Source organism: Maniola hyperantus, chromosome 2 (assembly GCF_902806685.2).
Source record: "Maniola hyperantus chromosome 2, iAphHyp1.2, whole genome shotgun sequence".
NCBI classification, from domain to species: Eukaryota; Metazoa; Arthropoda; class Insecta; order Lepidoptera; family Nymphalidae; genus Maniola; species Maniola hyperantus.
This window is the reverse complement of record NC_048537.1, coordinates 9938654-9960862: the sequence shown is the minus strand read 5'-3', so window position 1 is coordinate 9960862 and position 22209 is coordinate 9938654. Positions and strand designations below refer to the sequence as shown.

The 22209-nt window shown below is 36.7% G+C and overlaps 1 protein-coding gene across 5 annotated transcripts in view; it reads right to left on the bottom strand.

The window, feature by feature from the left end:
* Positions 1-22209, bottom strand: part of pnut (septin 7-like protein pnut) — a 59050-nt gene that overhangs the window by 27535 nt on the left and 9306 nt on the right. The window contains exon 1 of one of the 5 annotated variants that reach the window (XM_034981989.2): positions 10095-10661. The exons of 3 other annotated variants lie outside the window; for them this stretch is intronic. In XM_034981989.2, the coding sequence (XP_034837880.2) occupies positions 10095-10517 (423 nt within the window). In that variant the 5' untranslated portion in view covers positions 10518-10661. Of the gene's footprint in view, positions 1-6770; positions 6950-10094; positions 10662-22209 lie in introns of those variants that run through there. One more of the 5 variants, XM_069506081.1, reaches the window with a different exon arrangement.

Genomic DNA, 22209 nt, shown 5'->3' with positions numbered 1-22209 from the left:
ATTAAGTTGCACAGTGGTTTTCACCTGCTTAACATTTGGTAAAGTGAATTTAATACACTTTGTCTTTTTCCCGTTGAGAAGCAGGTTATTAGCTTCGAACCACTGTACTAACTTGGTGAGAGAATTGTTTACTTCATCAAAAGTTGTTAAGTATCGATTGATTTTAAATAAAAGTGATGTATCATCAGCAAACAAGACTATCCCGTAATTGTCCTTAGCGAGGTAAGGAAGGTCATTGATGTAAATAAGGAACAGAAAAGGTCCTAAGATGGAACCTTGTGGCACCCCCATTTTTACAACGGATCCGGGAGATCGCTTTCCATTCACGTCTACCCTTTGTATTCTATCATTTAGGTAAGAACTCATCCGTACTTCACACGTATAGTTAAGTTTATAGAAACCAACGAGTAGTATACACACATATCTAATTTGGTAAGTATAGTGTGGCCTAGTTGCAACAGCGGGTATCAAATACTTGTGCTGGTAACAGGTATAGTAACAACATTACCTATAGGAAGCCTATTATAGTTTTAACCTAATTGTGATTTATTTAGTCGACAAACAATTCAATTCTTAAATTGCCATCTAAAACCTGAATGCTAATCACTTGTGAACTTGTGATTGTAATATTAAATGAGGAATTCCAATATGGCTCGATCTTTCCGAATACTAATAGCGAATGTGCTTTGTAAAAAAAGAAAATAGGAATTAGCAAAAAAATGAAAAGACAAGGCTCGTATAAGGAATACAAAAGAGTGATATGGGTTACATATCCGCTCGTAACTATTTATGTATAGCTTATATTCTGTACATGTGATAGTGAATGAAGAAGCAATTCACGAGTTTCCGGCCGTCTGACGGCCCTCCTTAGACTCTATGACTGGATGAACCTACGATATGAATGTCTAAGTAACATTAGAAATAATTGTTGCGATCATTATACGAATGATTGGGTTCGATTGCATAGTAATTTACAGCATGTCGATAGCCGATTTCGTCAAGGACTATTTGAAATCAATTCCTTACACTTACATTTAACAGTGGAAATAATGTTAGACAATACAAAACAAATCTTCACTTCTAAAGGATATTAAAAAGTAGCTATGAATCTAACAAGTAAAAATAAGCCTCTACTAGCAAAAAAACTGCAACTGGACTAATCCCGAAGGTACATATTATATTTTGCAATCGGAGACAAATTGACTATCCACAGGGCCAATAACAGTATTGTTTTAATCATTTTTGTCTAATACTGAACTGATTTGACTGCAATTTAACATTTTGATAGGTAATAAATACTCTGGCATAATTACTTATACTTATGATCCTGAAAAGCAATAAGGTTCCTTCGGGATAGGGCATAAAAACTTATGCCCATCTAACTCCATAACTCCGTCAAATCGGAACTGATTTCGACAATTATTTCTTCACTGGACAGGTCGTACCATGGGGTTAGTTTTATCCAAATTTGGTGACGATCTGAATAAATGTACCTATCGGAGAAGGACGACGGAACTTCCAAATAAGAAAAAAATATCAGGAATATGTCGTCAAACAGCATTTTTGTAACTCATTAGAACAAAACAGGTAATGTCGGGAATCTTCATGCCTAACCACTAGGCAACACTATAGCTACTTTATACAGTAACTAGTCAACATGGGCAGGCAAAAAATAGAATTAATCGCAGTGCGCGGAAACAAGACTTATCGAGTAAGCTACGGCTGGCCATCTCGGTATGAATCATTAGCCTTATGCGTTTCCTTTATATTTAGAAACCATAAATCGACGCAATCTTTATTATCTTATTTCCTATTCCGTGGAAATTTCGAAAAATCCGGTCTTCAATCTTGTCTGCATTATAAAAAGAGCCTCTGTGCAAAATTTCAAATATCTAGGTCCAAGCGTTTAGAGTTGGACATTGATGAATCAGTGAGCCAGGACTTTTCCTTTTTACATCTATCTATCTATAAAAAAACATGATCACGCGATCATGTTTTTTGAAGACAATTATTTTGGTTTCATGCAACGGCAGCAACATGCGTTTCATTCATACAGACCTAAAATGCTGAACAGGATAAAAAATCTGACTTGTCGGAACAAAAAGTCAGGGTGGTGGAGGTGGTTAACCTAAACAACTTAGGTTCGGAGACATAAATCATAATTACTATAAATATATCTAGCAATCTGGATTTTGGGACTCTTTAACGGGGAACCCTGGCATTATTTTGCTGTAGATATTTTTACCCGTAAGTTAAAACTTAAAAATGCTTTTTCCTCATCTTTTTCACCGCAAGCTGATGCATTTATCTTATTTTTTTCCCGAATAAATATTCAATAATATGCGATTATTGTTATGTACCTACATCATAAATAAATATGAACATACCCATAGTCGTCGGATAACGATATTTGTTTCCAAAACAAAACCACCGTTCCACGGGAAGTAAGCCTTAACGGGCATGTGCACGTGTGTTAACGTCTACGCTTGAACGTTTAGCAGTTCAAGCGTCTTGTACTTTTAATCTAGCTTATTTCTTAGGCTTCTTGTGGCAACTGGCAGAGCTCTATATTTTTTTCTTCACTAAACAAGAATGTAAAATAGTGCAGCTTAACAACTTAACAGGTACATACGTGCTTCCGATAATATTATTTATTATGTACCGTATGAAAAAAGTTTCACTCAAAAATCTCAAACCATGAAGGTTCTATGTCAATTCGAAGTACCTATTACAATAAAACGGCAATTTCATACTTTAACCCCTATTATACTATGTCTTACTTTCATACGGGTTGCCCACATTCAATTCATATGCTTTGCGCTTTTACTTCGGGTTTCAATATTCAATCTATCTGTAATCTATCGATAAGTAACTTAGCAAAGTCAAAAATAATCCTTTAATTTTTGACAAAACTTGCACAACGTTGCTATGTAACTTATCGACAGACTAAAGATATGTAGAATATTGGAACCTGACGTTAGTGAAATCTAGGTTATTGCTTGAGATTCTTTCGTTAGAGCTATATTATTCTTTCTAATACAAGACCGTGTTCAATTCAGTATGCAGGTGATGCTAATGTCAATTGCCATGCCACTAGTTGTAAAAAAAGATATCAACAAGGTACATCACTCGTCAATATTCATACATTGAAATGGATTTTAAAATTAAGGTTTATGGGCGAACAAACAGATAACTCTGACAAACAGTCTGAGTCAACAGGCTATAATGTAGTCTTGTATTTTGCTAACAAAGATAAAGGAGAATAGATAATGACCACATACCTATTTAGTCATGTTGTTTCTTAACTAATTTAACTTTTAATAATATTAACGACTAGCGACTCGCCCCGGATCCGCACGGGTAGCTTATTACAATTGTCGCAGGGATCTCTATTTTTTTTAATATAGCCTATGATGCTCAGGAATAATGTAGCTTTCTACTGGTAAAAGAATTTTCAAAATCGGTTCAGTAGTTCATGAGATTACTCCCTATATACAAACTTCCTTTACCTCCTTATAATATGAGTATAGATAGTATAGATGAATCAGTATGAATATACGAATATGAACTTATAATTACCTATGATAATAATAGCAACAATATAGTTAATCAATCAGAAGCTACAAATTTTTATTATGTCAGTGATCTCTTGAAAAAATTTAAAAGGTTATGCAGACAATAATTAATACTGCAACGATTTCACTGTCGATCCAAAGGCGATAACTGTAATTTGGGTCGACGTCGTCGGTTCATTTAACATTACTTTCTCCACGCAATTCTTGCTAACTGTTCCCACATGGTACCTAATTTTTTTCGCGGTTTTAAAAATTCAGTCTGCAGTCATCGTGTTCTTAAAAGAAGTTAATTTTTAATGAACAACAAATAACGAAATAAAATTTCGCGTTTAATTTGTTCAACCAATTAATTACAAAAATTAATAATAATTAAACGAAACGAAGCGAGATCCCAGTCTACTTGAGTAAATTTACACTTTCGTCCGTCTCTTGAAACCTAACTTCTGAATTGGTGAACATATTTTTTTCATTTAAATAAGGACATACAGCAATAATACTACATAATATAATAATGTTACATATAGTTAATGTGTAATTTAAAAATCGGTTCAAAAATCTCGGAAACCCTGTAGGGTACCTACATTTATATACAAAAAAACGCACCAAATTGAGAATCTCCTCCTTTTTAAAAGTCAGTTAAAAATAGTAACTTTTTGTTCCCTTGCAAATAATGTTACATGATCTATGAAAGATCCATCCGACTCCGAACCCATAGAACGCGAGTTTGAGTTAGAACGAGACCGATTTATGTGAGAGATATAGCTCTGTTTCGTTTAAACTATGTCTTAAGTCTAAGCTAAGTCAGAGTGCGCTCTATAGATTTCACCCTAAATTTGAGACAAACAACTAGTTAGTATTTGTTATTCAAATTCATTATGATAACAATATGATTGGCCTTCCTTCAGAATAAATAATGAACGCACTTACAAGAGTGGGTGTAAGATGCCCAAGCGTAGGCAAACCTGAGTTGAAGAGAATTCAATGGGTTGATTGAGATGGCACAGGAGATGAAACATCATAATTATTTACGTGTGTAACACTTAAAGATAATTTGAAAATGTATGACAAAAATGTACTTTGTTAGCTTTGTTAACTCAGCACCAAGAATTAGACGTTTTTAATGTTAGTATCTGCACACTAAACTACGTGTACGTATAACCTCTGACTCGGTATGCGATTTAGCGTTGCTGTAAGCATATTACTTAAGTAATAAATCAATAAAAATAATATACAAATTAACTATTCCAATGTATAAGCAATGAGCTAACAAGGTAAATGTAAGCTTTCCCTTCCTGATATATTTAATGTCATCATTTAACTTAGTTTTTACAGAAATTCTGTGGACGAACTATGCTCATGACGACAAAAAATTACAATTGCAATAAAACTACCCGCGCCGTAGTACTCAAGTGCACTCAAATATTGATCTTGTGGAGCATTGAACTTTTTTTGTTTTGTACCTAGTTACATTGAAATCTCTACTGGTTTACAAAATCAACTATTATAATAATAATACAAAAGTTAACGGTCTATTCCATATTTTACAATACGGTTTTCAGTCGTAGCTATTGTTTTCAGAGAGAAACAAGGAACCTATTAAAATTTTAATGGTCAGCGTTTCTTACCATAGTAGTGGTCAACTAGCACAGAAGAACGTTAACTAGTAAAAGTGTGATTCCTATTTAACTATTGCTAATGTCACAGCAGTAAACAAGCCCGTTAATCAGATCGCTCTCGAATGCAACTCACTGATGTGCATGTACATTGGTACAGTCTCTATTGCATTATTCATTTCATCGCATAATGTGTGAAACTAAGATTGAACATGCACAGATTTTTAAATAGCTAATATTTACAAGTTACGCAAATCTCTTCGAACAAAAGTGGACAATGTTTCATCGATCAAATTAACATTTCTACTCATCTCAGCCATTTTCTATCTTATTTTAGCGTTTAAACTATCGTGAGTGATTTCCATTTGTAGAAGAAACTGGCTTTACTTACGTATTTAGTCGAAACTTAGTCGTGAGGTTCGAAACTAGTCGGGCTAACGTCGACTACGTGAGTAAAGCTACTATCTACTACTAAATTCTTCTATATTTACCTATAATTTTCTATCTATTTAATCATAGCTATAAGTATAGCACAATTTTTAATTAACTGGTTTGCATAATTTACTGGCTCATTACAATGATGATGGGACCCTGAACTTTTTAATTGAGGTTAAATTAATAACAACACATTCATAGTGCGGACTCGTAGCAGGAATTAGCCAGGAGTATTACAGCATGGAGTATAAAATAGGAATAATTAAAACTTCAACAGGTTGTTACATAACCCCAAATGTGTGTTTCAAAAGAAATCAAAGGAACTATTAGTGGAGCAGATGAGAACGTCGAAAATATTACAGACAAGTCGACGCCTCGATGTTTCTAACAGGAGCTATTTTAAAGTTTTCAACGCTCCATAAAATTTAAGTTTGAACCGCCTACCGAATTCCCAATCAGATAAGGTATTTAAAAGCACAAAAATAGCTTGATATTTCTACGAATACACACTTTCTTATGAAAGTGTCGAGAGAACCATTTGTGATAGAAAATATTATTGCTATTGTTCATTCCATATAAGTGTATGATTATATCAAATGAGTTTGTGAGAAACATTCACTTGCAGATAAAACGGCAAACTGAGACGCCAAATGCGTTTGTGACTTATTACAAGAACCGAGTCAACGACCCGGTCACCAAGGATAGAAAATGGATACGCACCGATTTTATTATACGACGAACATAAGGGAAAGTGATTCAAACACTCGCGTCAAATGTAACTCCTGACTTGAGCAACAACAAGAACAACTGGACAAAAATATGTTTGGGATATAATTTGAGATCAGAAAAACGTTTTATTTTCTTCATTATTGCTGAGAAATATATCATTAACGTAATTAACCGATGCAATCAGGCAACTGCACATTCCTTTAGATGATTTTATAGCATTTAAAGGGATCGTTTAATTATAACTGCCACATCGTTATCTATACAGAATCTAGGCGCCAATGAAGTCTGCCTTACTGACACTCGTCGCTCACGAGTCGCGTCACCCCGCTGATAGCTGACGGTAAATCAATATGTCCTTCTTCCACCACAATAATATCTATATTTCAGTCTCGTATCTGTTTCTTACGACTATAATTACCTCGGCTTTCCTGCGCAACGACAAGTTCCTCCATATATCTCTTGGACTTGTCCATCCAACTTTTGTTTTATCAATTCCACTATCACCAACACTGCTAGCACACCTATTTAGTTTTGTTGGGTGGGACGTACCGTTAGCTGTTACGGCTCGATTTGCCATTCTGAACACTCATGCACTAATGAAAAAAAAAACACTAGAATAAATCACTCTTTTATACTCAAGTCTTTCACATACACAACTTTATCGACATCCTGAATGATAAACAAGTAGAATTCTTGACTTAAAAGACATTAAAATACTATTCTTATGTACGATCGTGTTTGAAAGGACTTTTTTAGAATAAATCACAATGAACATTAAAAATACGTAACAGTAGGTACCACATTATCTATGTCATGTGATTTATTGATAATATTTGGATTGTTTTGATTTAATAGCAAAAGTTATTATTTTAGCGATAAAATGATCATTGGTGTAAACCAAATAGACCGTTTTAACCTGAAGCACACTCACGTCTGTATCAGTTTGAGGTTAAGTTACCGGCACTACCGGCTGTCGGCCGAGCAGGGTACACAAGCTCCCCATTGAGGTCCCTTCACACGAGGTGAAAAAAAAGCCTAACAGATGTTAACGTACATTTGTTTTATGCACCTTTAAAACTACTTTCATGTTTATAAAACAAAGTTTTCACTCATACAAAACACGGATTAATGATTTAGAGCAAAGGGGAACTGAACTTTAGATTAACATCACCTGGCTTGCAAAAAAATACGCGAGAAAGTGAATTAATTTAATATTTAATAAAAAAAATATTAAAAGACTGTTTATTCTGTTCGTACTATAAAAGTCGATACGTGTGTTTAAACCCACGTTAACCCAGTCAGGTACGAGTGAATTATGGCTATATCTACGAGTATAGTCAAAGGATCCCGAGACCATCACACTATACCCACCAGACGCACAAAAGCAAGGACAGCTTGATCTTAATAAAATAAGTTAAACATCTTCTTAAGACCAACTTAACTCTTAATATGATCACATCAAAGTTGAAAATTGATCGCCCTCACCTTGTTTGTTCTTACGTTCCTACCGAGACAATGCAAGCGGAGAACGTGCCCTAACCGCTTTTGCTGGTTTGTGAAAAAAAATTATACTCAAACCAATTCAGTTGCTTAAAAATTCATTGGAGACGAATTTTACTTGTGCATTGCGTATTTTAAAAAACTTTTACGTTTAATAAGATTGTTCAGAAGATGAGTACGTAAATAAGAAGTACGAGTATGAGTAATTTAAGTTAAACTCACTCCTGTCTTATCTACCCGGCTTTCTGTCCACTGATATCATACAGCAGATAAGGAAAATTCTTAGAGTAAGGAATATACAGTACATTGATCAGTCCATACAACTTCGTTCACGATTACAGTAACAAATGCGGTATTCATTTGTATACAAACAAGTCATTGGCAACTTTTCTTAAAGAGGTCAGATGTGAGCATGCAAGTGATATTGCACATATGCATTGAAATACATTTTCAACATTATTTTGATTGACTATGGATGCAAAACTATGGTTGTTATATACCTATATTAAAGAGGTACCCATATATAAACCTTCCTCGAATTTTCAGGTCAGGGTATGGCCGTGAAACAGTTTATGTCTGTTTAGTGAATTCGACACATGCGAGCAGAATGGCCGACACTGCATGGTTATTTTTAACCCAGTGTAGACATGGGGTCAGTCACCCGCTTAGTCCTCCAGCGGCACGGACCAGTCCTATCACATGAGGAACTTGCGTGGGAATATGCCAGCTATAATATCCTTGTGGGAAGAATAAAAGAAAGCGACCCAGATGTTCCCGGAGACAGTGTAAAAATATGTCGCAACTGTGTGACAAATAATGAGAAACGATTTACATTTTATATTAGTGAAGCATTAGTGTAAGAAAAAATAAAATTAATTTTAAACTCAAGTAAAAGGGTATAACAATGGATCTCTATGCTTGAATGATTGCACCACATAATGACTACATCAATCAGAACTCAAAAGAGCCTCTTGTAACGAATCGTTTCGCTGTATTTAACTTATCTAAGTACAATAATTAATTATTATCTATCTATTATGTATTTTCATGGTATATATACGAAGAAATTGTTTTTATAGTTTTGATACAATGAATTCGCTTACTCTATACCTAAACGGAAATAGGAATAAATATCTAAACGGAAATTAGCAGAACGGAAATTAGAACGAATTACAACATGGGGTTATTCATATTCAAGGGGCGCACCAACAAATTCCTGAAAGGTGAAAGGCCCGCAACGCATTGGCGATTCCTCTTGTACTGCAAATTTTCATGGGCGGCGGTAATAACATCAGGTGACCCGCCTGCTCGCTTGCTCGCTATTTTATTTCAAAAAACGGAAATTAAACAGGACATTTCAACGTCAAATTTATCAATATTTAAAACCATTTGTTTATTTGTTTAAATCTTCCATCCTGACTGACTTCAATACTAATATTACAAAATCGAAAGTAACTCTGTTTGTTACCATTTGAACGCCGATCTTTACGAAATTTGGCTCAGAGATGGCTTACATTTATCCTGGCCTGGGGATACTTTTTCTCCCGGAAAATCAGATTTCTCACAAGATTTTTAATCGATTTACAAAAAGGAGGAGGAGGCTCAATTCAGCTTTTTAGGTTTTTTTTAAGATTTATGGACTTATTTTATTTTCGTGGTTTTTTTTCTACTCGATAGAGAAAGTCTGCAAGATTGGTTCCAAATCTTCAAGTAGACTTCATCGTTAATGGGGTCTGAGAAACTGCGATTGTAAATTGAGTGTTATCAGTGTAAATGTCGGATCTGTTCAATAAATATCAATTGATATACATAATGATAATATGTAATGATACGTCTATAAAGTATACCATAGATATAAATAGAAATTCCTAAAATTAATTTTCAAAACTAAGTACATACTTAGGCAGGTACCTACTATAAGTTAAGACTGCGAGTAAAATAAGAAGTATTGCAAGTTGAAAACACAACGTAGCTAGAAATCAATGCGCACCAAAGTCAACAAAAGGACAAGATAGTAAAATCATTTCATACATAGGTAAGTCAAATATTAACAAAACAAGGAGCTATGCAATCCAAATATTATTCGAATGAAATTCGAGTGAACTATTAAAACGATAGAGCATCAAGTACACAAGGGTTAGTGCGACTAAAATAACGTAGATACCTCCCTTTTTTGGGGTGCGTTTATTTCGATTAGGGGAAATGTTTGAGGGTGCACAAGATATATGGTAAGGGGACTTACCGTTGCCGTTTCGGTAAGGGTGACGGTAGCAAAGGTTGGTCCACTGTTCGTCCCAGCGGTACTGTTAGATGTCACGCTCCCCACCTGGTTGTTAGAACTCTGTTCAATAATACGCTGTCGGAGTGCCAATCTTTCTAGGCTAGCCAGTCGATGAGATCCACCTGTTCCTTCTCTCTCGCGTTCTCTGAGTCCTGTTGCACTGAGCGTGCTCCCTGCACTAAACGATCCACTATATTTTGGAAGCGTCGGAGGTGGAACCGGTCTAGCAGAACCTCCTCGACCGAGTAAAGAACCGCTGGACGTATATGCGTAGCTGTTCGGAGTTCCAAGAGTAGCTGTTCTCGGAGCTGCTCCGATTCCATTCAGGGGTCCATTGGTACCATTGACGGCGCCGCCATTCACCGTCGTCGTACTGCCGTTCATCTCCTTCAACTACCGTCCGTCATGCGAGTGAACAAATCACACAATCACTATACCCGTGAATAAACAAACGATCGCGATATGATGCGATATGTAGGAGCGTTCGAGCTAGATGCCTGACGGAGGCGGTTTGACAGCTCGCGCGGTGCAGCCGAGGCGCGCGGGCGGAGTCCCGGCGGCGCCCCGCGCTCGACGTCGTCGCCGTTCGCCACCGCCGCCGACCCCAATGAATCCCAGGATTATTGCCACACGACTGCTCGACTAGAGGGTTGAAAATGCATTGTTGCATCTCTGTCAAGGTCAACTCATGGATTCTCGGCGAATTCAACATAGGTATTATTTCTTTTCCTTAATATGGTTTGGTTGGGAGGCCTTCGTGGAACTTTAAATTCGATTGCGTTTACAACAATGTATTGTTTTCCTATAGGTAGGTACAAAGATATCCAAATAGGGTTCATATTATGCCGATCTTAATGCAGTCCACATTCAACTTGCACAAATTTTAATGGAATGTGTTCTCAAGGTGAAAGTCTATTCACCTTAGTTTATTCAAGATCAATAATCGTCATACATATTTTCATTGTTTACTTTTCACAAACTGTTTTAGAAACTGGTACATATTCGTCATTTAATAAGATTCTAATAAGTTTTTATCAAAAATTCTTACAGGCAGACCAGCTAAGTAAGAAAGCAGTTATTGTAACAAAGATGTAAAAACCGGCCAAGTGCGAGTCAGGCTCGCACAACGAGGGTTCCGTACTACAGTCGTATTTTTTCGACATTTTGCACGATAATTCAAAAACTAAGATGCATAAAAATAAATAAAAATCTGTTTTAGAATGCACAGGTGAAGCCCTTTTATATGATACCCCACTTGATAAAGTTATCTTACTTCGAAAATTGAAAATACTAATTATTAGTTCATGACCAATTTAATTTTTTTGTGTGATGTACGTAACCACAAATTCACGATTTTCACATTTTTCCCCGAATGTTATAAGACCTACCTACCTGCCAAATTTCATGATTCTAGGTCAACGGAAAGTACCCTGTAGGTTTCTTGACAGACCGACAGACAGACAGACAACAAAGTGGTCCTATAAGGGTTCCGTTTTTCCTTTCGAGGTACGGAACCCTAAAAACCGGCCAAGTGCGAGTCGGACTTGCGCACGAAGGGTTCCGTACCATTATCTATAAAAACGAGCAAAAAAAAGTGACGTTTGTTGTATGGGACCCTCCTTAAATATTAATGTTATTCTGTTTTTTTAGTATTCGTTGTAGCGGCAACAGAAATACATCATCTGTGAAAATTTCAACTGTCTAATACGGTTCATGAGACCTGGTGACAGACGGACAGACAGACGGACAGCTGAGTCTTAGGATTAGGGTCATGGTGTATGGTGGTCATGAACTAATAATTAGTATTTTCAACTTGCAAAGTAAGATTACTATACCAAGTGGGGTATCATATGAAAGGGCTTTACCTGAAGATTCTAAAACAGATTTTTATTTATTTTTACGCAAAATGGTCTTTGATTTATCGTGCAAAATGGCAAAAAATACGACTGTGCGGAACCCTCGGTGCGCGAGTCTGACTCGCACTTGGCCGGTTTTTTCGGTCGGCTTGGTCGGTTTTTAACCGACTTCAAAAAAAGGAGGAGGTTCTCAATTCGTCGGAATCTTTTTTTTAAACTATCAGTATCAGCTGTATCCAATTCGCTAGGGCGAAACAATATCGACAGTTTCATGAATGGTTTTCAATTGGTGAAAGAAGGAAATGACGTTGTCCAGTTCAATGACCCGATTGAGTCAAGACGTGAGTCGACGTCTACAGTATTATAGGTATTGAAAATTGCAATTAAGGGAAATAAGACGAAGAGAGCGTGCAATTGTTCGTATATGCAGTAATTAGGGCACAGTTTTTGCTTTTATGACTTCCATCTAAAAAAACTCCAATATCAACTTCATTTTATGATTCTTGATCATCTTTCATTATATTAACCTCATGTACGTTCAAAACATAAAAAATTAAGTAAGGAATATAATGGATACTTTAAGAAAAAAACTGGCCAAGTGAGAGAGACTCGCGCTCGCGCACCGAGGGTTCCGTACTAGTCGTATTTTTCCAATAAATCAAAAACTATTATGCATAAAAATAAATAAAAATCTGTTTTACAATATACAGGTCAAGCACTTTCATATGATACCCCACTTGGTAAATCTTACTTTGAAAGTTGAAAATACAAATTATTGTTCATAAACACATTTTAGTTTTGTTTTTGTGATGGTACCACAAATTCACGGTTTTCGGATTTTTCCCCTTACGTGTGCTATAGACCTACTTACCAACTAAATTTTATAATTCTAGGTCAACGGGAAGTACCTATTCTATAGGTTTCTTGACAGACAGACAGACATACAGACAATGAAGTGAGGGTCCTTTTTTTCCTTTTTGAACCGTAAAATATTTAAAACTGCTTGTCCTTCCTAGTTTTTCGATAAATATACCTAGCTAGCTTATGCTCGCAACTTCGTCCGCGTGGACTACACAAATTTCAAACCCCTATTTCACCCCCTTAGAGGTTGAATTTTCAAAAATCTTTTCTAAGCGGATGCCTATACGTCATAATAGCTATCTGCATGCCAAATTTCAGCGCGATCCGTCCAGTACTTTGACCTGTGCGTTGATAGATCAGTCAGTCAGCCTTTTCCTTTTATATATATTTAGCTTGAAAGTGAGCCGGCGATGGGTTGATTATGATGATGATAATTATTTTTGGTAATCTCAGGCATTTTTATGTATGGTCGCCACGCCGCGCGCCGGTGGGATTTGTCAACAATCCGCAGACTTTAGTAGGTAAGTCATCGTCAGCTATTTTTTTGAGTGACTGAAGACTAGGATAATGTAACTCTTTATAAAGCGCCATAAAATCCAAGTCTAGACGATGCAAGCAGTGCACAGAGCACGTGTTTGTCGCGTGTCACGGTGTGGTCACGGTCATGCCCATCGACCGGAGAGCACAGCGCATGCGCGTCAAACAGCCCCTCGGGCCTATAATTCACCCGCACAACCCTCCGGCATACCCGTATTAAGGGATGTGTGTATTTTTTATTTCCACCTGCTCTATTAACTTTGATGCCAATGACTTACTTTTGCAAATTAAGCTTGTTCTTCCTTTTCTATTTTAGCATTCGTGACCACCAAATCCATACTTATATTATAAATGCGAAAGTGTGTCTGTCTATCTGCTAGTTTTTCACGGCGCATCCGTTTAACCGATATTGACGAAATTTGATTCATATCTTGAATCAACAAGTTCCTACGGGGTTTTTAAAAACCTAAATCCACGCGGACTTATTAAACCTTATTCTAAGTAAATTAATAGGTACGAGTGTAGAGGTGCAACCTCTACCGTTACTTGGCTGGCAGCTATTAGGAAAACTTCGCAGCTGCCACACAACAATATTCAAATTTGGAACGCAGTGGGGAATCCTCCTGGTCACGCACGTTACAAGATTCCACATTCCCTATCATCCGCTCGGCACGTCAACATCTTCTACCATTGTATTATATAAAGCTCGCGAGCCCGTCTGTATTGTACATAACATATCAATTGTAAAGTGTAAAATAAACATCATTATATGTAGCTGGTTCTTCATTACATCAACCCTTCAGCTACATAATTGGTGAAAAAAACTCCTAGGTATTAGGAGCGCATGGAAGGAAGACCTTGGATTATCCAGTGCGGAGCTGGTCTACGGAGAACCTTTACGATTACCGGGTGAATTTTTCAACCCTTCAGCTACATAATTGGTGACCCATCATTGAGGAACACATCAGCCACATTGGGTACCTACGTCTACGGTCGAGCCTGCACACTGCTCCCGTACATCTCCGGCGTGCAAGCAACTCAACGCAACAAGCAACGACGTGCGGCCACATTAGCTGCACCCTCTGAACGCGAAAGCTACGAGTTACGACTGCGACTCGACATGGACGCCACAGATGGTGTCCCTCGTGGACGCAATCCAGTTAACTCGACGCGGCACGCTACGCAACCTACCCTGCCCTACATCGCTGACCACAACACAACCTCCTGAACCCGACGCGAGGTTCATACGTGCATGCCTTGTGAGTACATATCCAAGGCGCCCTGAGGAGGGATCCAGGTTTTATAAGGACATTATTTCTTCTGTGCTGAAAAACAATTTCTAACAATAATATTTGTGACATTGCATTTTGTTTTGTGAAAATTATTTTTGAGTGACGTATTTTTGTAATTTTCAAATTCAGTGAAAAAGAACATTAACATTCCATGAACAATATAGACAATAAGTGACGTCTCATCATCTCATTTTAAAAAGGGAATTTTTTATAGACATTTTACTTTTTAGAACAATTTTATTTAGTTATATTGTCATGTCATAATTGCCATTGTATTTTGTAAAATTTTCCTGTCATAACAATTTAAATTTCAGCAATTTATAAAGAAACAGTATTACATGTATGAAGAGGACTAATCTCTCCGTTCCATGGTTCCATTCACAACAAACTCCTACGGACCATGCCACAATTCGTAAGGTTTTCAGCAAAGCTTCCTCCGTGCATTGCGGATCTTGCGGATCATCTTTTATTTCAAAGTGAAGCAGCTTTTGTGGAGTGCTGTATAGCCTCCGCACACATGTTCCTGTAGTACACTGGGCAGCCTAAGACACGATGTCACTCGTTCGTAAGTCCTTCGACCTTTTCACTTTTCCAGGTTCACTGAGTTTATCGCGCTCAGAACCTCTCTTCAGGTCTGTGTGGACGCGAGTTTGCCAAGGTTCGACGTGAAGAAGATGTGCTCATCATGCGTCTCCTCCGTCATCAACCTTTTTGCACTCCGAACGCTTCATTTATTGTAATTATTTTTTTCCGTGTCACTTAGGCATACAGGTCCACTGCTTATTTCTCTGGTCTTAAGTACTGCCTCCCAGTCATTGTGTACACAATGACCTGAGGTATTACACCATTACCAGATACTGCTACAGAAGACTCAACATTGAGGCAACTTTCAATCCTATTTGCCTCCTCATTTTTATCAATACATGTTCTAGTTTTAGGGTTCTTTTCCTTCATTCTTATGTATATAATACTTGCCTTACTTAATATTTTTTTTTTCTGTTTCTCACTCCGTAGGGGGGTGATGTAGAGGTGCAACCTCTACCGTTACTTGGCTGGCAGCTATTAGGAAAACTTCGCAGCTGCCACACAACAATATTCAAATTTGGAACGCAGTGGGGAATCCTCCTGGTCACGCACGTTACAAGATTCCACATTCCCTATCATCCGCTCGGCACGTGAACATCTTCTACCATTGTATTATATAAAGCTCGCGAGCCCGTCTGTATTGTACATAACATATCAATTGTAAAGTGTAAAATAAACATCACTATATGTAGCTGGTTCTTCATTACATCAACCCTTCAGCTACACGAGTTTACTTACTCGTACCTATTTATTTACTTACATCATCATCATGAGCAACCCATCGCCGGCTCACTACAGAGCAGAGGGTCTCCTCTGAGAGTTAGAAGGGTTTTGGGCATAGTCTGCCCACGCCTAGCCAAATGCGGATTGGCAAACTTCACAGACCTTTGAGAACACTATGGAGAACTCTCAAGCATGCTGGTTTCCTCACGATGTTTTCCTTCACCATTAAAGCAAAAGAGGGAGCAAGTAAGTACATAAATCATCAAAAACATTGTAAATTGGATGTTCTGTAATTCTGGGGGAAAAATTATAACACCGTTTATCCTCGAAACGGCAAAGATGCCAATTATTGCGAATAATTTAGATGTCAACAAGTGGGACCACTTCAAAAAAAATCTTAATTAGGTATTATACCCTTGTGTATTACTCCCTCGAATGATCTGAACGACTCTCGTCTTTCAATGACCTGAATTCTGTAGGTACCTACTATAGATACGAGTAGATCCTACAGCTCTTTGATGGTCGAGTGTCGATAGTCGAGACGGTTATATCGAAACCAGTCGAAACTACCAGCTGTTTCTGGTTTCTTGTCAAAAAACGCAAAGGAATGAATTTTGTTTCTTCTCATCGTCGATATTTAATATCTATCAAATTCTGTTTCGTTATAATGAATAATCTTGATATAAAACACTAGCTTATGGCCGCGACTTTGTCGGCGTGGACTACACAAATTTCAAACCCCCATTTTACCCCCTTTAGGGTTGAATTTTTAAAAATCTTTTCTTAGCGGATATCTACGACATAATAGGTACTGCATGCCAATTTCAGCCCGATCCGTCCAGAAGATTGAGCTGTGCGAATTGCGATGATAGATCAGCCATTTAGTCAGTAAGTCCTCTTCCTTTTAAATACCTATTTAGATTTTATTACACACAACGCCATCTGTTTCCAAATTAAGGCGGTGCATTGATAACATACGCCACAAACTCATTCTCTCCCTTCGCGAGTATACAGTTAGCCGACGCGCTCTGGTTCAAATATTAGTCTTATTCAACTGCTTGCGTTAGATGGCGTTAGTAAAAACTACGGACTATATAGCTGTATAGTACATAGCTAATAGCTATCCTACCTATCCTATGATACAATTTGATCGTAATTGCCATTTAGTTCTAGACAAGTCAGTACAGTCCTGCATCCTGGATTTCCGACCTGGTTGATTCAACACATTGTCCATGACCGACTGTTCATCATCACAGATTTTGCGTAGGTACCTAATCTACTAAAACTAATAAAGACAAGTTGAGGGTTTAATTAACTTTTATAATATGATCTGATTCTGAAAATTATTGCACTGGTTGAGAGAGCTTTTCCTCGAGTGCTATACATTATATCACGTGGACGAAGTCACGTGTAAAAGTTAGTATATGAATCATGCTATGAATATATATGATCCACTTGCCCGTACTACAAAAAAACTTAACTTGAAACAATTACTTATTCTACCTAATAAATTAAAATAAAATAAAAATATTTTTTATTCAATCAAACTTTTACAAGTACTTTTGAATCGTAAAATATTTAGGTTCCAAGCAAAATATGAACTTGGCCCACCCAAGTGCTATATTTGCATCTGATAGCTGCAGAGTAATCAGTGGAATTAGAGCTTGTACAAAGGTATCTTATTAACAAAGCTATCGATTTACAACTAATGAAAGCAGACTGAAAGTGAGATATTCTCGTAGGTAAAAGTGTTTTGTTCTCGTATCATATTATCATGACTTACCACAATATTTACATCTTTATCTATATCCAAACCACAGATAGAAACTAAATACAAATTAAATCCAAAAGTTAGTGTGTAGATTGCTAAGCAGAACCCGGCTAAGAAATTTTCATTGAAGGTAGTCAGGGACAAATAGCATTTAATACATCAATAAACACAATAATTTTATAACTAGAAAGGAGCATTTACTTTCCTAGTTTAGGATAGATCCTAAATAGAGATCAATAATTTTGTGTATATATATTATTTTTTGGAAAGTTCTACCTATCCACGACCTACAAGATAACCTACATAATCATATCGCGCTTTAAAAGTCACTAGGTACAGGTATAACACATTGATTAAATAATTATGAGAAATATTCTAGCTAATAAGTCTTTTGTTCTATTGATGTGTGGGTACCTGGGACAATCGGGCCATGGTTTCAGTATCGATTTCTAAATAGCTTTTAAGTTTTTTTTCTATTTCGTTTTCTAGTTATTCCATTTTGAAAACAACACACAGTAAGTATTGTAATTGGTAGGTATAATATTATGTTGAACAGCCTTATAATATGGCACATGCTACCCTGAAAATAGAATCGATATGGAAGAAAATATGTGATAAAGACTTCTAGCTTCTACACGAGGAATAAGTAAAGTTTTGTTACTATGACTTAACAAGACAAAAATATAATAGTGTATTCGTTACTCCATAAACAGTAAACAGTAAAAACACATCAGTTATCTAATTATTAAAAAACTTTTCCCTATTCTAAAAATAGCTTCCATAATAAGTGATAACGCTTTGTCGTGTGGATAAAATAAAAGTAGGTACGTATAATCATTCACTTAGTAGGTAGATATGAACTTGATAAAATATAATATCTGACATAACATTTAAAAACAACTGATTATACAAAGGCAAATAGTAAGTATGTTATCCGAGTGAACAGTTTTTCAACGCAGTTTTTACCGCTCAATTCACGTTCAGAGGTTAAAAGGGTACACTCAAGTTACTCGTAAAGTGATAGTTAGCACAAAGGGAATATTTAAACTCATTCCAACCCTATCGCTAAGCATGCTCTAGTGCGGGGTAGGCCGTGGGAATATAGTGCTATAAACGCGATGATACACTCTGGCTGATTCGTGACACGGTTTCAAGATGCTTCCCCGGCCCTTGTACAACTCGCCCGCTGAAGTGACTTAGAATTTAGAACGAACGTTTAAAAGAAGGCTTAAAAATCCATACTTCTATACTTAATATATAAATGCGAAAGTGTGTCTGTCTGTCTGCTAGATTTTCACGACGCATCTGTTACTCGATTTTGACGAAATTTGGTATATTGTCTTCCAATGACTGCATTTAGCTAATGTAAATGAATTGCGAAGTGACCAAGCATACCTATATTTACTGTAAAAATTGAGTGTTAGCAGTCGGTAAAAAAGTTGATAGTTCGTTTTGACGTTAAAAATGTTTTGAGGTAACGTTGTGTTACCTCACTGGTTACCTCAAAACATTTTTAACAAGTTTTTAGAATTGTCTGCTTGTACGCGCATCGATCCGTTAAGTCGTTAAATAATAATATTACTCGTAAAGTGGCACTTAATTCACCGCTATAGACTTTTACCACCCTTGGGCGAAAAAAATATCACCGCACATTTATTGGCCTATAAAGCCGTGCGGTAATAATCATTAACGCACTAGTGCCACTCATGTCTACTATCATGCGCAGGAAGCTCGCTTTCTTTGTTCATTTACAAAGAGGAGCCCAATTCTCATTTTGCATGATTACTTTTGGAAGGAAGAATTGAATACAAAAGGACTTCAGGCCGCGAAAGACGCGATTGGACGATATAAGGGGGTTTACAGGGCTTAGTTACCCAAAGTTAAAAGAAAAGCTTTTCGCATGTTGACTTCGTTTCGAAGAAGGCATGCGATGATGATGATGAATAGTGCGGTAATGAAGTTTCGAGCTGATTCGAGCTTATTTTATTTCGACTGACGTCAAAATGACGTCATTTCGATGTTAATGAGATATGGTTCCAGCGCAACAGCAGTTTGCGGGACTTATAACATTATGAATATTTCAGCAAGCGCGGCTCGGCTAAACTAACACGGCCAGGCAAGGCCGGACGTAGCAGGCATGTTTAAAAAGGTTACTTTAAATAGTTACATCAAGTAAAACTTAAACACCTTTGAAGGTTTGTTGAACTGTAAACAAGTTGAAAGATGTTATAAAGATGTGGACCTGCACGTGCCTAGTAGGTAGTAATGGTGTGTTAAACTAAACAAAACTATGGTGTATTTTCTGTGAAGCACAAAACAGAAACGATATGGGGCACGTAGGTACACAACTCACTTACTATATTTTTATTATAAGCAGGGATGGCGCAAGCCTTTTTAGGGACGTGGTAACAACCTCTTGGCGCACTATATAATACAGAACATTAAATAATTTTTTTGTACATGTTTAAATAGCGAGCAAACGAGCAGGCGAAGTCACCTGATATTAAGTGATTACCCACGAACATCATAAAATAAAAATATTGAAAAACCGACTTTCAAAAACACTACAAAGTAAAAAATAACTTTTGTTTCTACACGTGTATGTTTGTTGAAGTCGAGCGAGCTTCACGTTTTGATTTCTAGTTTATTTTATTATGCTCGTCCGACTTCACTGTGCTGTTTTACTGTGTAGTGTTTTTGGAAGTCGGTTTTTTAAATATTTCTATTCTATTTTAAGCTTTTTAGTGTAAGTAGTCATTGTTTGGTACCTAAAATATCAATTCACCAGCAAAGCTTTCCAAATCCACGCGGCTTAGGAGTTCAATACCTTGCAGCATCAGGATTAAAGAGTTCAGACTTGGAATTCAATAACAAAATCTATGCTCGGCATTTACAATATTATTTCACCAGGAACAGTTTCTGAATCTCTATCGTTTAGGAGGGCCTTGAATATACCTAACCCCATGTTGAAATCTAGAAGGAACACACAACCTAACACTAATCACGCAATGAGGCCTACCTTAATAGGTACAGTAAAGATATTTGCGTAGTGTAATTTCATTGAAGTTCATTTAAAACAAATGTTCGCAATATCATAATTATAATGTAAAATACAGCTTTGTGATAGTTCTAAAAAGTATAAATGATTTTGTAAAGTGGTGATAATAAAAAGAATACCCGGCTGAGTTTGTTGTGGACTCTTCTCAGATCTGGGCGGGTTTGGAACCCTCGTAGCTTCTTAAGTTCGTGTAATAATTATCACCACTATATCATCTTACAAATCCAACAACCGACCATCAAAAAGGGTAATTTACTATCTATTTTGAATAAATTATTTGACTTTGACTTTAACTTTAAATCACGCAGCAAGAAGTCACGTTTCACAGTAGAAAAGCGGGAAGTGCACAACGTCACAGGCACTTAATTTGAACTTGAACTAAGGAATTTCTCTAAGCGCATACTTAAAATAACAACACGCGAGCGGTACCTAGATATTCCAGCTTTATTACACTTGTATGAATTTATAACTTTAAAAACTATAGCTATAAAAACACGATAAGCTTTAAAAACACGAAAATTTTAACATGCAACAAGTGAAAACATATACTTAAAAAGGTAAATTATGTGGACTGTAGGCTAGCTTATAGCATTAAATTACACTTGAATAACCTTATAAATCCCTTCCCAGTTGTAATGGCCCTCGTAGAAAATTTTGAGAAGATGCTTGACAATAGCACACATTTACATGGCACAATTTTAAAAAGACCTTTTAAAACAAATAAATCATTTCATTTCATTTCATTTCAATAGCATTCTTGTTCTTCTTCTTGGTCTAGTTTGCCATAATTACTTTATTATGCAACACTGAAGAGCTACCATACCAAATTGTACTAGCATTTCCCAAACACCTCCTTACGTACCTTACCTACGCCCTACAGGGTCTCAGTCCTTAATTAACACAAAGTAGAACAATTATGTCATTTCAACTCAGAGTAAACATCATTCAATTGACGCTGCCTTAACGTGACCTGCAGATTGACCATGGACCGTAATTTTTAGATTCGCTTGTACGGGGCATAATAAAATTGTAATAGAACAAGAAGTCCACCTATGAAAAAGTGTTGTCACTTGTCAGACTCTGACTCTTCTGACTTTTAAAAAGCCTATATTCAAGCGGACCAAGTCGCAGGCGTCACCTAGTTTTAATAAGCCTACGAGCTACGAAAACTGAAAATAAAACGTGCCGTAGGAAAACCACAGAAATGTTCCGCGCAAATTACAAATGCTCAATACAATGCTACACAAATATGATTCCAAAGGTATGTTTCAGAATTTAGATAAAAAAAATACCCCCAGTGTTTCGTAGTTTGACAAAAGCACACGTACCAACTACTTATAAACAATGTTAATTGTTGTTAGATGTCATCAATTCTATTAGTATGCGAACTTTC